Source organism: Lichtheimia ornata (genome assembly GCF_029851405.1).
Source record: "Lichtheimia ornata isolate CBS 291.66 chromosome Unknown scaffold00019, whole genome shotgun sequence".
In the NCBI taxonomy this organism is placed as follows: Eukaryota; Fungi; Mucoromycota; class Mucoromycetes; order Mucorales; family Lichtheimiaceae; genus Lichtheimia; species Lichtheimia ornata.
The window spans coordinates 269,336-286,548 of record NW_026695339.1 but is presented as its reverse complement, the minus strand read 5'-3'; the positions used below and the strand labels follow the sequence as shown (position 1 = coordinate 286,548).

At 43.4% G+C, this 17,213-nt stretch overlaps 5 protein-coding genes across 5 annotated transcripts; 2 read left to right on the top strand and 3 right to left on the bottom strand.

The window, feature by feature from the left end:
• Positions 1–1,798: 1,798 nt before the first annotated feature.
• Positions 1,799–2,695, bottom strand: O0I10_005009 (uncharacterized protein; the record flags this gene model as incomplete). Its single annotated transcript, XM_058485058.1, has 1 exon — positions 1,799–2,695. The coding sequence occupies one exon, from the start codon at positions 2,693–2,695 to the stop codon at positions 1,799–1,801; it is 897 nt and encodes a 298-aa protein (XP_058344208.1).
• Positions 2,696–6,976: 4,281 nt separating this feature from the next.
• O0I10_005008 (uncharacterized protein) lies at positions 6,977–12,224 on the bottom strand (the record flags this gene model as incomplete). Its single annotated transcript, XM_058485057.1, has 16 exons — positions 6,977–7,195; positions 7,255–7,489; positions 7,556–7,707; positions 7,762–7,926; positions 7,994–8,377; positions 8,442–8,649; positions 8,707–8,945; positions 9,013–9,205; positions 9,272–9,612; positions 9,679–9,991; positions 10,049–10,212; positions 10,267–10,371; positions 10,442–10,975; positions 11,046–11,692; positions 11,753–12,026; positions 12,081–12,224. 16 exons carry the CDS (start codon positions 12,222–12,224, stop codon positions 6,977–6,979), a joined length of 4,317 nt encoding a protein of 1,438 aa, XP_058344207.1.
• A 610-nt stretch (positions 12,225–12,834) lies between these two features.
• Positions 12,835–14,154, bottom strand: O0I10_005007 (serine/threonine-protein phosphatase 2A catalytic subunit alpha isoform; the record flags this gene model as incomplete). The annotated part of the gene is made up of 6 exons (XM_058485056.1): positions 12,835–12,907; positions 12,970–13,088; positions 13,155–13,406; positions 13,475–13,794; positions 13,927–13,990; positions 14,053–14,154. 6 exons carry the CDS (start codon positions 14,152–14,154, stop codon positions 12,835–12,837), a joined length of 930 nt encoding a protein of 309 aa, XP_058344206.1.
• Positions 14,155–15,376: 1,222 nt separating this feature from the next.
• On the top strand, positions 15,377–15,844 carry O0I10_005006 (uncharacterized protein; the record flags this gene model as incomplete). Its single annotated transcript, XM_058485055.1, has 3 exons — positions 15,377–15,462; positions 15,529–15,563; positions 15,630–15,844. 3 exons carry the CDS (start codon positions 15,377–15,379, stop codon positions 15,842–15,844), a joined length of 336 nt encoding a protein of 111 aa, XP_058344205.1.
• Positions 15,845–16,056: 212 nt separating this feature from the next.
• O0I10_005005 (60S ribosomal protein L1-A) lies at positions 16,057–16,869 on the top strand (the record flags this gene model as incomplete). The annotated part of the gene is made up of 3 exons (XM_058485054.1): positions 16,057–16,061; positions 16,159–16,311; positions 16,377–16,869. 3 exons carry the CDS (start codon positions 16,057–16,059, stop codon positions 16,867–16,869), a joined length of 651 nt encoding a protein of 216 aa, XP_058344204.1.
• Between the last annotated feature and the right edge of the window lie 344 nt (positions 16,870–17,213).

Genomic DNA, 17,213 nt, shown 5'->3' with positions numbered 1-17,213 from the left:
AACGTGGGAGGAGTGTGAGTGAGTGTGCGCAAAGAGAAAAGGGTTATGTGAGTGTGTGGTTTTAGGTGTGGAGTTATGCAGAACACAGGAAAAAAGAGAGACAACGAACGATAAAAAAGAGCGAGCAGAAAAACACACAAGCAATGATAGGATGAGTTTTTGTTAGGCGCTGTGAACGTTTGCAAAAAGGTAAATGACGTTACGTGAAGGAGAATTAAAAAAGATAACAAGAGAATCACAAAGCGTTTGGAGGGAGGAGAGAAGGGAAAGGTTTGGTTGTTATAATGGGCCCTCACTCTCTCTCGTTGGTTTCTGATTCACACTCTCTTTGTTGCCGACCACCGACTTACTACCCACATATAAAACATCCACACACGCACACACACAGCACACACAATCTCCATTTATGTCTTGCACCCAATCCCCGAGGATCCCGCTCTCTCTCTTTCATCATCATCATTCAACCCATCATTGCCCATGGATCATTGTAAGTTGTTGTTGTTGTTGTCATGAAAAGCAAAGGTTATGGAGGTGCAAATAAACAATGCCCGTCCTTTGTTATGCGTGATGCATGTCACTCTCTTTTTATCATTCATCTGCAAAATCCCCTCCTCACGATGTAACGGGTTTCCTTTAAATGTCTAACCACCACAACCACCACTACCACTCATTACCAAACCCCTTCTTGGAAAGTGGCCTCTCTCTCTCTCTCTCTTTTTTTTTCTCCTGTTGTTTTATAAACCCCCAAATCACCCGTTAATCACTCATTCACTCACACATACGGTCACGGACCATCCATTGAGCGTGCATCGGTGGGTGAACTTTTCATGCAAGCATTGGGCTTGTGCTGCTGGTGACTAAATGAGATGATGATGATGATGATGATGACAGCTACTACTGCTACTACTACGTAGCATGAGCACCTGCTAAAGGGTCGGTCATTCTTGTCATGTGGATTTACCCGATAAGGTGCATCATGCTGGAATGATGATAGTAGCCATTAGGTGTGTGTGGTTCGGAGAAGATCAATATATGGGAGAGAGGGTTAGCGGGGTGATGGGTATGTTTTGGGGGACAATTTGTGGATCATTTATAATGATATCAAGCCGCTTTGTGTGTCAGAATCTCGGAATTCGATGACGTTACGATTATCATTTTGCCGCTTGACGCTGAGCATTATCGTGAAAAGCAAAGAAGAAGTGAAAAGAAAAAAAAGTAGTAAGATGCATCTTCGTAACCAAACAGCAGCACAAAGATAAGCATGATGGCTGCTGCTGCAGCAAGTTGCCTACGAATGGCTGCTTGATCCGGCGTCGCCAAGTCATCTGATTTCTTATTGGTGATGCACTGACAAAGCCCCCATGTGATCATTTGCCATGGCAACGGTTGTCCCCCCAACAGCAAAAAATGGTTGCCATTGACAACGCCCTTACTAGTAGTGAGATCAGGATGAATAAAGTAAAAAGATAAACTTTGTTTTAATAGTGTTCAAAATGCACGGATCTATACAATAGAATGGGGGATATGAAGCAGCTGCTGGAAAATGATGATATTAGAAAGGGGGGGCATATTCATAGAGGAAGTACTAGTAAAAGTGGTGGAGAAGGTATTCATAAAAGAAACATAGATACGAGAAAAAGAACATAAAAGAATAATGGTGGATGTGCGTGTGTGTGTGTGTGTTAGAGGATATTCATAAATGGATGATGAGGTTGATGATGATGACGATGAAAATGATCAAGAAAAGCAAATACGATAAATGATGCAATAGTTGGGAGGAGGTGGAGGATGGGTGTCTTTACAGGTTGCGATAACGGCGTTTGCCAGCACACTTCATTGCTTGAATCTCGGGGCTTGTACGACATGCTTCTTCCATGCGCAAATGTCGTTTAAGAGCATCTGTGCGTGCAAACGCCTTTTTGCAGCACAAGCATGCATAGGGTTTGGCTCCTGTGTGCACACGTACATGTCGCTGAAGGTCATGCTTACGCTTAAAAGCACGAGAGCACATTGGACAAGCAAAAGGTCGAGAGTCATCAATGGTGTTGTTGGTGGTGGTCGTTGTTGTTGCTCTTGAAGGAGCAGGGGTGGTGTCATTGGTAATAGTGGTAGCCACAATAGGAGAAGTTGTTGTAGATGGCTCGTGACATCCCAAATCGTGGGCAAAGCATTGGGTATCAATAGGTGATTCTGGAGGAGAGTATGGGGTATCGAATAACAATGATGTGGTAGTGGCGTCATATTGATGATGATGAAATCCTGAAAGTGGAGGAGGAGTTGGCAAGTCATCCTGCATAGGAGGTGAATACGAGGACGTGAAAAAGTCAAAGCCGTCGTTGACAGGTGAAGGAACCGTACTGTGATCAGGCGAATAAAAAGGTGGGTATGTCAACGTATCACAATCCAAAGCTGGAGGAGGTACAATAGCCATGCTTGCATCAATAGGCGAAGGCAATTGCTCAGGAACCGATGGTGACGAAGAAGACATGGAATACAAGCATGATGTAGTAGTACCAGTAGCAAGGTCCAATCCTAGTTCGTAGGTGTTATCCTCATTTACAGTGGCTGGATAATGCTGTTGTTGTGCATGTTGCAGCATGAATGGATCCACCATGTAGGCTGCGGTTGCTTCTTGGTGTTGGTGGTGTTGTTGTTGTTGCTCATTGGCATAGTAGTCTTCTTGATAGTACATCATGGTATATATACGTGGGTGTTTTTTTTGGGGTGTGAGTGGATTAGATTGTGTGTGAGTGTGAATGTGAAGCGTTGGTTGTATTAATGCGTCAAGAACACAGTTAAACAAAAAAGAAAATTGAATGGCAGGGGATCCTTTTATATAGCAAAAAGATGAGCGTATGATGGTACGGTCAACCAACCATGGTACTACTCTCCTGCTCCAACAGCAGCAGCAGCACCGCTCTGTTGATCACATCGTGTGCTCCATGCTTCCCGTATAGTTCTCCTTGTTTCTCTTTTTGGTGATGCACGCTTGTGTCTTTTTTGACAAGCATCACACTCTTTGCCGATCCGACAGGATATGATATGATGATGATGATGAACCCATGTTGGTGTCACAAAGGGTGTGCGCACAAAATAGACAGCACGCTTGCTACACAACATGTCCATCACACACAAAAAGGAAGCTGTCTACTAGCCAAAATGAGAGAGAGCGACTCTGCACACACACACACAAAGCACACTCTTTCTGGTACGTCCCTTGCTACTCAGATGTCGGCCAATTGATTGCTTATCCCCTTGCCCGTATCTTACTCAAATCTTTCCAATGGCTCTCCCTTCTACCCCTTCTCGCATACACACATCTATTCTCTTGCTGCACACATACAATCAGGAGAGTATTGCAGCACTTTTTTCGTCCCAAGTTACTGTTTCAAGGATGCCACTTGCTATATACGTGCTACGCGCGAACATCAAAGAAGAATAAACAATAGCATGGATGTGATTCATTATGGACTTTGCTCTTCAATTTGTAAACATTTGGCTTTTTTGATCGTGTGTGGGGGTGATGTCGGGATGCACGAACCACGGCAATCCACCGGTAGGTTTCCGAGCATTTGGCAACTTGTGGTCAGTGTATAATGTTTATGTGGGTGTGTGCTCCGTGTGTGTGATGTTTGTCACACACACAAGAGTACCACACGCGGTCTTACGATTACCAAATCCGTGTATGTGCTTTTGTAGTGTGTCTCCTATAACCTTCTTTTACGTATCCCTTGTCGTATTTGCTGATCCCATGATGGCAATTGCTTAGCAAAGTCAAGTACAGCAGCAGCAAAGGGTGGTTATTATTACAGGGTGTCTTGAGACAACCCACAGCCTGCTGCTGCTGCATGTCATGCATCTCATAATAGTGTGCCTGTGGTAATAACCATTTACCAAATGCGTATCATCATCCTCATCAGCAACAATGGTGTATGGGTCTGGCCATGCAAAGAAAAAGGAGCATTGATATGTACTCGGGAAAATGATGGTCGAATGTCAATATGAATAGGTTGGGGATGAACGATATGCAAGGGATGACTGACAAAGACAAGAGCGAGAGTGCTTCTTCTCGCAAGTGCTGCAGGGGATGATCTTTACCATATTGAAGAGATTTCCATTATTAGGCTGCTAATGCTGCTTGTATTGCTTGTTACTTTTCTCGTCTCTTTCCACACCCCCCCCTTTTTCAACAGCAGAAAGCGCACGGCCCCACATTCACACATTGAGCATGTGCCAGTGTAGAATTGAAGAGAGAGATGATGCATCTCTTGAAATTTCCTTTATTCGCCTTTTCCTTATTGCCTATTGTTAATTGGTATCATGCGTGGGGTGGCCCACTTGTTCTCAATGTCATTCATATATGTATTGTGCGCGCGTACTATTACCCCCTTTTCATCGTTCGTGTTTCAATTTCTCGACATGGAAGAAAACAATATAAAGTTACACTACTAACGCGACAACACGGATCCTATTGGTGGTAAGGTGTGCTGTTAATTGAAGCCAATGTATAAAAACAGCGACCAAGGCATTCTATCCAATGCCTTTTTTCTGCAGACACCGAAAAAGGAGAAGACAAAGAAGGTGGATGATGATGAGCGATATATGTACACGCGTAAACATAATCCCAACCAACCTACGGGTGGTAATAAGCTATTTTAATTGGGTTATTATCTTCCACTCTCCCAACTTTTTGAACGCTTGCTGCCATGTGCACTTGGAAATTATCCTACCCACGCGCATGTCAGTCGCGCGTAACGGGTCGGAATGAACAATAAACTATAACCATCATGGTCTCTCCTCCATAAGTACATCGCCGATCGATAATACCGGTTGATGAAAAAGACAATGAGCGACATCATAGTATAGCCATGAAGCTTGTAAACCAGTAATAGTAATAGTAGTAGTAGTAACCATGCTAGCTATATGGATCATTCCTTTTGTCAATGATGATGCATGTATTGATTGGGTTATTCGTATGACATGATCGACAAAGCTAAGCATGATGATGGTTAAGCATGTGGGTGTGATGATTGACGGGATTTTACTTTCCTAACGAAGCCAATATCGGAAATAGACGTGTTCCACCCGCATGGATCATGCTTGTATCACCAGCATGTTCTTTTCTCTTCTCTGCCGGCTAATGTTCTTGCATTGAAAAAAAGAAATCCCACCACCACTACCATCATCAGCAACAGCAATATCCTTTCTCACACCTCAAATTGGGAATGACTAAGGGTATGTGTGTGCGTGTGTGTGTGTGTACGTCAAACTTTGTTTGAGGATAAAGATAACAACCCCCAGGCACCATTGTCGTAGTTGGCATAGAGACTAACTTTTTAGCTGTCAATCATACCAGAAACGTCAAACATAACAGGGTCGATTGACAGTGAGTGACCCTTTTTTTTATCTTTCTTTTCGCTCTGCTTAAGCACAGCAGGGATCAAGTGGCTCCTCAACAAGATCAGTCGATGCTATGCATAATACTCCTAAGGAGAATTTTTGAGAAGTACATGTAGTAGCAGATGGGGGTTGATGAATGATGATGATGATGATTGAAAGGGACAGGAGATTAAGATCATCAGTTGCCATCCCAAGGTTCAACCCAAAAATCCATCATCATCATCATCATCACTACTTGCAACCCGTCTTTTACCGATCCATCCTCCCCCCGATGGTTTGCTTGCACAAGGTTAATAAATAAAAAAAGACGTACGTACGCGTGCATCTTTATTGACAACAATGCAAGTGCGTATATTATTGTAGGATTGTCTTATGATGATGATAGCATAGTGCGTATCAAGATTCTTGGAATGTCACAATGCATACATACATAGATGCCACCCCAAATGCCAGCAACCAGCAACCATTGTCTCCAATCTCCTTACTCTTTTTCTTGTCTCTCTCTCCTTCCCCCCCTCCTCCTCCTCCTCATTCACATACATGGCTCCTTTCTTTGAAGGGTGACGCGTCACCACCACCACCACAATCATCACCCCTATGATTGTGACAGTAATCTCCACACACACGCAGCCCCCCCCTATTTTCATGCAAGCTTCTTGGGTGGCCCTCTTCTCGAAGACATCCAAACATGGCAGCATGTGATACATGATCCATTGTCATGATGCTTGTGACAGCTTAATTACGCTTTGATGATCCAATACGAATGACAGCTCTCTCTCCCTCCTTTCACATAATAAAGAGACATGATGGGTCATGTTTAAAGACATTCAATGTTTATTGATGACAACACGAAAAGATCGACGTTTTGACTTTGTACGTTACCTATATGCACAATATCACGTTAGCATATCCATCATCCCTTTTGCATCATTGCCACTCCAAGGAGGAAGAGAAAAAGAGAGAGAGAGAGAGAAAGAGGGGAGGGTGAGGAAGAAAAAAAATGTCTGCTTCGTAACTAAGAAGACGGCCACGATGTAATGCAACATAGCTGCCGCCTTCAACTCTTTCAAAGCAACTTCATCCCAGTCGCAATACTCTAGAACAGAGCACCACAGTCGAAACGAAAAATTTGCTATTCCACGAGTGTAACGGAACATCTTCATATAAGAGTGAGCTCACAAGGAACTCGAAGACATACCTGACTTGACTACGTGGGTTTTGAAGGGTGGGTCGATTGGGGCGGGGGAGGAGGTGGAGGAGGTAAAAGAATATCAAGATGCTTACCTATTGCATTAGAGTAGTAGTAGTGGTAGTATTATGAAAAGAAGAAGCTTATCCAGGAGCAAAAGAAGCAACAAAGACCCATTTTATAAAGGCGGTAAAATTTTTTTGATGCCGCGATCGGATACAAGCCTCCTTGGTTCATCATAGGCTAGCAACCCACGCGCACTACAATATTGAATCTCCACCACGTGAGGCGATGGCATGAATGAATTGAAAAGTAAAGGAGCTTTTTAATGTGTGTGTGAAAGCAAGCTAGGCTATTTACATGTGTGTGTGTGCGTGTGCGCGTGTGCTACTCGTAGTAATCTTCATCCTTATCATCATCGTCATCGTCTTCATATGATTCATCGGGATAGACTTCTTGTTGCGGCACAATGTTGGCTTCTTGTTGGTGTTGTGGTGGTGAATAATAACGAGTGGGTGCATTATACATTGTTCTTCCACAAGCCGCCATAGTTGAAGGCAACATATCATGCGGGCACAATTGAGCCAGAAGACCATCAAATATTTTCTACATAAGGACGCCACCCATCAATGTCATACTTTTTGAGCAATCCTCGTTTTACATACCTGCATTTCATTGGCATCCTGGTATACGACTGAATCCTCCTCATTAAAGATACGAGCATTGTCAAACATCACATGAAAGTCGTGGCGAAAGTCGGCAACGGATTTGTAGTAGGGCGAGTGGATTCTTCTTTTGATGATGTTCAAGGCAATCGGATTTCGGATGGTTGCATAATACGCAGGATACTCTTTTTCATCCACCAAGTCCATGAATAGATCACTTCGTTTTCGATACAAGCTATGTAGTACAGCATCATGTCAGCATGGTTTTGTTATCATTGTGCATATCATCATCATCACTCACATCGTTTCATCATCCTCCTCAATTTCAGTGGCATCTTCAACGGCTTGGTAGCAAATGTCAAAGATATGCGTCATTTCTTGTCGAACAACAGCAGGTAATGAATCTGATCCTTGCAATGCAAACTCCTCCTGTAGCTCACGTTTTCTTTTTCGCTACACAATGAAGACTGTGAGCAAGCTATCTATCCACGTGTGTATGCTACTTACTTCTGCAATGGCTTTGTCGCTGAAATCAATGACATCCCGTTTCCTGGATTTTGCTTCTGGTAGGGATACTTCTGATGATGATCGACGTCGCTTCCCCTTTTTCTTTGCTGATGAATGCTTTGTCGACGCTCTTTCTTCATCTTCCATTTCTGCATTCTTGATCGCCTAAATGAAATCACTCTATTATGAGACGTACTACACGTAGCATACAAGACCCTACAACGCCATTTACCTCCAGCTTTTTAAACCATTCTTCTTCTGTTAACCCTTCGTCATGTTGGATCTCGTTCAGGAGTTGTCGTCGTTGATTTCTTCTGTATTCGATTGCTGGTGGTTGTGGTTGTGTTGGTGACATGGCATTATCTTGTATAATGGACACCGTGTTAAGGAAATCGCCAGGTAGCTCATCCTCTTGCATCAAACGGTGTGGTTTACGAGTACCACGAAGACCACGACGACGATAATATTCATTCTCCTGCTGCTCACGTTGTGCATCAATTTGCTCAAAGATGGCAAGGTCTTGTTCTGAACGTGTAAGGATGGCATTGAGCTCGTCGTTATCCGTATAATCGTGATTGCCAACGATATCATCCTCTTTGTGCTCCAATAATGATCGCTGTGGTGGAGGTGGGTAATAAGTAAAATGAGTATACACGAAAAAGGAGAGACCCTTGACTTACCAGAAATGCTTCACGATCCTCCTCAGTGCTTCGATGATCGAATTTCCCAGCTTGAATGACTTTGCCATCGATATCCAATTTGTGATTGGCACGTGCCACAATTTCCTCTTCAATCGAGTTGGCTGTAATGAGTCGCAATATCAACACCTCTCGCGTTTGCCCAATGCGATGTGCACGGTCTTGAGCTTGTAAATCTTGTTGTGGGTTCCTGAGAACAAAACATTAACACTAAAATCATCACCATCCCTTCTCTTTTGTTACGTACCAATCCGAGTCAAAAAGAATCACCGTATCTGCTGCTTGTAAATTGATGCCCAAACCACCAGCACGAGTACTCAGCAGGAATGCAAAGTAGGTAGAATCGGGTGCATTAAACGCTTGAAGAAGTTGTGCACGGTCATCACTCTTTGTGTTGCCATCCAGTCGCAAGTAAGGAAAGCCACGATAATGCATGTAATCTTCAATAATATTCATGATCTGGGGCATTTGGAAAAAGATCAAGACCTATAATACAACAACCAACAATGAGTGAATGAGCCCATCATCATCTTCAAGATGCATGCATACATACCTTATGATGGGTGGCTTGCAGCTTTTGTAGAATGCGATCCAATAACTCGACTTTGCCTGATACACGATACAACAACTCGTTGGATTCATGGCTTGGATTGATCACGTTCTCCACTTCTCGAAACACAAAAGGATGGTTGCAAATCTTGCGTAGCTGTTGCAAGGCGTTGGACCAATGCTTGAACTTTCCTTTCCTATAAAGAAAAAAAGTAGAATGGTTTAGCATGTAGTGGTGGTACATCATCGTTTATCAAACTTACGCGGCAGGATCACTGGAGGGTATAGCAAGGCGTAAGCCGCTCTTTTGAATATGTTGAGTCAACTTGATTTGCAAAGCTGACATGCGACACTTGACCACACGTTCCACCTTGCTAGGAAGCTCCAATTCAACGTCTTGCTTGAGTCGTCGCAAAACAAAGGGTCGTAGTACTTTGTGAAGTCGCTTGATCACCAAGAGCTTCTCCTCCTCATTCAAATCAATCTTGACGTTGACACCTTGGACATTGAAAGGAGCACTGAACCACTCTTCGAAAGACTGTACGCTCTTAAAGACACTCGGGAGGATGAAATTGAGCAATGACCAAAGCTCACCCAAATTGTTCTAATAATAAAAATGGAAAGGTCATCCATCCATTGTTCATGCATTAAAGGCAAATGTCACGCTTACCTGAAGTGGTGTGCCCGACAAAATGAGTCTGTATTGGGAATGATAATGGCGTCGCAGCGTGGTTGTCAACTTTGAATTGGTGTTCTTCATCCGATGGCCTTCATCCACAATCATATACAACCATTGCACTTTGCTCAATAAAAGTCGATCCTTGCTATTCATGATGTATTCATAGCTCGTAAGCAGCACGTGAAAGTCGCCTCGTCGTATGTCGTTTTGTAGCTTTTTGCGTTCATCAGGCGGGCCTTTGTAAATGATCGTCTTCACTGAAGGAGCCCATTTTTCAAATTCCATCGCCCAATTGGTCATTGTCCTATTTTAAGGGGGCCCTTAGCTTTGTTCATTGTTATCAACCACCACTTGTACTTACGACACTGGAAGAATGATCAAATAAGGACCATTGACTCTCTTGCTCTCAATCAAGTGGGTGATCAAGGCGATTGTTTGGATTGTCTTGCCGAGGCCCATTTCATCCGCAAGGATACCATTGAGACGATTGTTGTATAATGACACCATCCATTGAAGTCCCTTGAGCTATATCATGATCCTATAAGTAAGATACTCCACCAATCTCTGGTCCTAACTTACCTGATACTTTTTCAATTCACCTCCTACAAGTGAACTGGGTTGGCTCACATCCTCTTGAATCCCATGTGCCACCTTGAAATAATCATGGTCATCCATGGACGAGCCCTATATAGAAGAGTGTTTTGAGTCAATTTTGATGCATCATCCTCCTCCCTGTCGCATTTCATTTTATTACCCCGCCGGCACCACAATGGTCTCTTGCGAGATAATTGGCATAGCTGAATCCTTGTCTCGCTTGTTGATCCAAGACGGCAGTTGCAAGTGACTTTAAAAAGGCATCGGTATGCTCCAGGATCTGTGCCAATCGTGTATCCTTGGTCTTATCAATCAACTCGATGTAGGTATCCTCATCACCATTACGCAGAGCACGCATCCTTTCACGAGTGATTTGGCCTGATCGTTTCAATTGCTCTCGTTTAGCATAGTGGTGGTATTGAAGCACGGCTTGACCCAAGCTTATATGGCGTCTTTGCTGTATATCCTTATGTTCCTTGATGTTCAATGCACGTTGCTGGAGAGCATGAAAGTATTGTGCACGTGACTCTTGTTGTTGCTGTAGCTGATCCTCATGTTGCTGACGTTCAATCTTCTCAACCATGCGCGCATCTCGGATGGATCGTGGTTTCTTGTACCGATGAATGGCCACACGCGATGTCGCAGCCAGATTGGATGTATATTGATCCACACCATACACGATTTCCTCACGCAACTACGTACACATACTGTTACTATATGGATCGATCAAGCATCGTCGTCATCATGTGTTGTCTCTTACATACCTGCTTTTGACGGTTTGCCAGCTTCAAGCTTTTGAGCTCAATCAATGCTTTGATGGAACCATAATAATGTTGAGGATCTAGCACCATCCATGCTTGTTGTTGTGCCCAATCCAAGAGTTCTTCATAGCGACCTTGCATCAAATCATGGACTGCATGTTCTCGTCCTTCATACAATTGTTGCGGATCCACACCCACAGGTAGAACGCTGGGCACCATTTGACGATGTTGACTCGTGGCATGCATGAATGATGATATGGGTGTCTTGAACAAGTTGTAAGGTGATGCATAGGCATTGTAGTACATTGTTGTTGATTGTTGTTGGGTGGTCGTCGTAGGAGGTGATGATGTGGATCGTTCATCGAATGAGGACTTTGACATGGGTGGACTGGCGACAATGGTAGAAGCGTCCATAGTAGATGATGGCTTCATTTCCTCAATAGGTGTGGGTGGTAATTGGTGTTGTTGTTGGGTAGTTGGTGTTGGTGTTGGTGTCATGATGAATGTTGTTGACATGCTACTACATGGAAGAGGTCGCAGAACAGCTTGCATGATATGTGATGGTATTGGCATCTGCCGAGAAAGTAACTTGAAAGCAAAGATCTGATTCTTGAGTGCCTCGAGCTGAATGCATGAAAAGATGGCATTATCTATAGAGTGGATCGTGTCAATACTGCAACTGCTATACCATCATGCTAATCTTTCATTACCTTGCATGACAGAGGCGGGTGGCTGTGGTGGTTCAGTGATAGCGACTTGTTGTTGTTGTGGGTATAGAGTATCATAAGGATAAGAAGATTCTTGTACAGGTCGTTGTTGAGAAGGTATAATGTATGGTGCTGCTGCGGACATAGCGTTGACCGAGGATTGATATTGCTGATGTTGTTGTGTTGTCATATCAGAGCCTTTGATGATTTGCATGATTTGAGCAAGCTCGACATTGTTCTCTTCATTAAAGCCTTGGAACTGCAGATAACAAGCACGCTACAATGAAACACTAGTAAGCAATAGAATCAGCGTGATAAATCCTTTACTTGCCTCAATCAAAGTGTTAAACTGGTCGGTGAAACTTGCAGGCACAGCAGTAGTAGTAGGCACAGGTGGCGATGGTGGTGTCATTGCATTCAACCCATGCTGTGTCCAAAGAGGACAGCCGGTAGAAAACGGATTCAATTGAGCCATTGCTGGAATAAAGACGCACGCGTTTGTTGCCTCAATGCACTAGAACAAATGGGACGTATTGGAATGAGGTTGAGGGAACGTGTCAAAAGTTGTCGAGAAAAGAGTGGCCCCCAAATGTGAACTAGCATTTGGGTCATTTTGCTTTCACTTACCGAGACGAATGAAGGTAGATATCCAAAGAACGTTGAATTGAATGAAAGCGTGCGTAAATGGACGGTGAAGCAGTAACAAAGAAAATGAAAGAGTGCGGCTATTCAAATAGGTGATCAGCTGTACAAAGCAGTTGCATGATTTAAGCTGATGGAATCCCGCCCTTTCATTGGTCGTTCATGTTACATGGCCCGGATCCGCTCTTCCGTGCTTTGATGCATCATTTCATATGTTTCGAGTAGCCAATATGGTTTATTCTTCTTGTTGGAGAGTATGGCACCAAATGAAAAAATGGTTATATGAAGAAGGGTGTGTGTGTGTGAGATAGAGAGAAAAAGAGAGATAAGAGAGGGCAAAAGTATACAGTGCAGAAAATAAAAAAGAGAAAGCGTGTTTGTTGTTGTGTGTATAGGGACGGATACAATCTTTTTTTCGTGTTTAGTTACTTCTGAAGCGCTTTTTACAAAAAGTAATCGGGAGTGCGACGACTGACATGAGGTTCACCCTTTCTAGGTGCAGGATCAAATTGAAGGCTAATAAAGCAATGCATTAGATATCATCCTCTTTGTATCTAAAGTTCATGGTAGCTACTTACAAGGAGTATTTGAGATGCTCATCGATTTCCATAATAGCAGCTTGATTACCACAGCGGTAGCAGTAATTTGGTGCACTAAAGATGGTCACCACGTTACGATCATGGCACCAGTTATAGCCCTATACAAACGCACACACATGTTAAATAAAAGTAGAAGGATAAGGACATAGCGCCGAATAACATACCTCCATGACCAATTGATGTGCTCGAGCGACCAAGGTAAGACCATTGTTGTGATTGAAGGTTTCCGAAATATCTTGACCAAAAGTGTAACCAGCACCACGGGGTGAAATGCCCCAACCGCATCGATCATCAGGATCAGACCACAACAAATCACACATTGGGCCTTCATGTGGCACCTCCTGAATACGATCCAATGTACGGACTTGATCAAGGGTATCAATTGATGGAGACAAACCACCGTGCAAGCAAAAGATCTATACGATGATGATCTCGTGAGTTGCCTTATCCAGCATACCCTCATTTTCTTATCACAGCAACATACCTGGTCCTCAATGAGTGCAGTCAGGGGAAGATAATCAAAAAGGTCGGTAAACATCTTCCAAACATTGGCATTGCCATATTTTCGCAAACATTCATCATAAAAACCATAGACTTGAGTGATTTGGCGAGATTCGTGATTGCCTCGAAGAATGGTAACACGATCCTTGTATCGCACCTTAAGAGCCACAAGCAAGGTCACAGTCTCAACAGAATAATAACCACGATCCACATAATCGCCCATGAAAAGATAGTTGGTGTCGGGTGAATTGCCTCCAATGCGGAAAAGCTCTTGCAAATCATGGAACTGGCCGTGGATATCACCTTTTGAAAAGATGATGTTGTATCAATACATGAATAGGAGCAAAAAAGTGCAAGGGGTTTGTGTGCGTGTGTGGGGAAGTGGAAAAAGAGAAAACAAAAAGGATGTTGTTGTTGTTGTTGTTGCTTGCTTACCACACACGGTGACGGGACAGCGGACCGGTTGAACGTTGTTTTCTTGAAGAAGAATCTCGCGTGCCTAATGCGTCATGTTCATAAGAGATCCCATCTATCATTTTTTTTGGTGTGGTCTTTGTATACCTTGTCGCATAGCTTTTTGATATCGGCTTCAGGTAATTGCTTACACTCTGAAAGCTGGGCGATCCAGGCATCGACATCGGCAACAGAACTGACGGCGGTCATTGTAGAGATGAATAGTAGTAGATGATGAAGGAAAGAGTAAAAAAAGACGTCAGAGGAATGAAAGGTTGCAATGAAAGACTTTGCTCCTCAGCGACGACGTAGGGTGGAGATGAAGGGAGGTGAAGGTGAGTTTTTTCTTTTTTCCTCAATGACGAGCGCGCCTTGGGGCTGTATTCGGAGTCTATCCAATCACACACCGTTTGACTATGAGACATTTGGATAGACCGCATCATCATGTGCACCTTGCCACCAGCAACCATTTATTGACTTGTAGTCATTGGTAGCTATGTATTCCATGTTGCTGAGTAATCAAATTACCCGATTATCATCCCTCCATAGAGACACTATCATAATAAAAGGTGCTTTTCTAATTCAAATGGGGTTTTCAGCCTTAAAAATTACGCGCCTCAATAGGTCGAGAGGTGCAATCACGCGTCTGGTAAATCGTTTCCTGGTTACATTGTCCAACCTCTTACAATTGTGTTGTATGAAACCTTACTTGATGAGGGATGAAAGACATCGAGCAATAGAGGATCAGATCATCGTCTGGCTACATTGATGGGATTTAGCAAATCACGCGATCATCATAGAACTGGGTCAGCAGCATTAGATGCCTGGTTGCTAGGCAACCACTGTAGTACATGGAGTAGTGATGTATTCATCAATCGAGGTATGATTATTGATGCTTGACTACCAGCTCTTTTAGTTTGCGGCGTGTTATTAGTCATCTCCTTATGCGGTATTTACGTGTGTCAATGCCATCATCCGGTATATAAGTAATATCCATGTCAAGAAGAATGCATGAAGAAGGTACGCATTGGCTGCACATCTTAGGAAGGATGGCCCTCTAACATGTACTACTACTCCACCTTTGCTTGTTGTGTTTGTAGTTTTTCCGCTTTTGTCAAAAAGATTTATGCGTGCATGTACTACCAACTTTTCTTTCCATCGGTCCATGCTTCAATGTATTATGCACCGAAAATCATCGAAAAGTGATGCATGTGACAATGGCCAGATGAGAAGTGGCAATGATGGAACAGCAATAGAAAATAGTATCCATATTTGACGACTCCGACTGCATCAAAGCCAATAGCTAGAATGAGCATAACGTCAGATTGATGCAATTCCCTGGAACCATTATATAAAAAATGCATGGGTTGTTTGGGTCATTCGTGGTTCCTCTTACATTATTCTTCCACAACAACACACAACAACAACAACAATGAATCGAAACATTGCTCTCCTTCGTAAAATCAACGCCGCCTCTCCTCGACGCTTTTTGTCTTCATCATCACCAGGCCTTGATGGGTAAGCAACTACATAGGGATGATGCAGCATGTCTCAATATTCACACTTGGGCTATCTGCTATATAGACAAAGACCAGCAGTGAGCGTCCCTCCTGGAACACGTAAGTAGTAGTAGTCATGTTTGATTATAACAATGCATCATCTCATGATTGAATTATACATAATAGCACCACATCATCAGCAAAACAATGAAGCAGGCATTATGGAACATGCACCTCGTTGGAAAGAAGAAGTTGCCTCTGATAGTGAAGCGTGTGTCAAGGCCGACCATGAGCCAGAAGAAGATCTAAACAGCCTCAAGAGCAAAAGCGTAGAATGGATGAAGAAACATGGCCATGAGGACAAGGAAGATAAAGACTTGATGTGGAATAAGGAAAAGTAAATTGCGTGGCACGACGTTTATACATAATAAAGCTCTTTTCTTTGTGTACATAAGAACAATGAATCATGGCTATTACTACTACAACAACAATGGTGGGTTTCTAAAACGCGTGCGGAAAGTGAAATAGGATTGTGTGTGGCGATGGGACGAGCGATTGACTAGAAAGTGCAAGTGCCGATACCTGATTATCCTTCCCTTTTGATTTTATCGTCATGAGGTATGTATCCATCCATCCATCCATCGATGCTATCCATCCATCCCATGTCAATATCCATTCATCCATAAACTTACCTTTCATTTGGCATTGTTGATAGCAAGGTTAGCCCTTCTGCCGTCAGAGAAGTCCTCAAGGCCATCCAAGCCGGTTCCGAGGAAAAGAAGAGAAACTTCACCGAGACCGTTGAGCTCCAGATTGGTCTCAAGAACTACGATCCCCAACGTGATAAGCGTTTCTCTGGTACCATCAAGTATGTACATGAAGCGAATGGGCCCAATGTAGACTTTGTTAATAACATGTCGTCTTCTTCTTTAGGCTTCCCAACATCCCTCGTCCCAACCTTTCCGTTTGCGTTCTCGGTGATGCTTTCCACTGTGACCAAGCCAAGGCTGCTGGTATGGAGTTCCAATCTGTTGAGGATTTGAAGAAGCTCAACAAGAACAAGAAGCTTATCAAGAAGCTTGCCAAGCGTTATGATGCTTTCTTGGCTTCCGATGCTTTGATCAAGCAGATCCCTCGTCTCTTGGGTCCTGGTCTCCACAAGGTCGGCAAGTTCCCTACTGCTGTCTCTCACAACGATGACTTGCAAGCCAAGGCTGATGACATCCGTGCCACCATCAAGTTCCAACTTAAGAAGGTTCTCTGCTTGGGTGTCGCTGTTGGTCACGTTAAGATGACCGAGGATCAACTCGTTGCCAACATCATGCTTGCTATCAACTTTTTGGTCTCTTTGCTCAAGAAGAACTGGCAAAACGTCAAGTCTCTTTACCTCAAGTCCACCATGGGCAAGCCTCAACGTCTTTTCTAAGCTTGATGCAACACCCCTATTTTATTGCCTTAGTATTCGTGTGTAAAACATCTCTGACGGTGTAACCAACATCAAGGACCTGGGTGCCATGGTGATTGGGAGCTCGGATTTGTAATGTGCAATAAAATGATGGAATCAAAAATAACATCGATGGATGGGTTATAGGGGGTGAAAAAGGATGGGTTGTTGTTGCCTCTACCCGAATGCCTGGTATGTGAGTGTGTGTCGATCACACGCAAGAGCGGCATATTCGCCATTCGCAGACATAGCCACGCTATTTTATGTATGTTGTATTGTGCGCTCAATTGACGAATCGTCGTCATTGTTGCATTTCTGGATAAAAT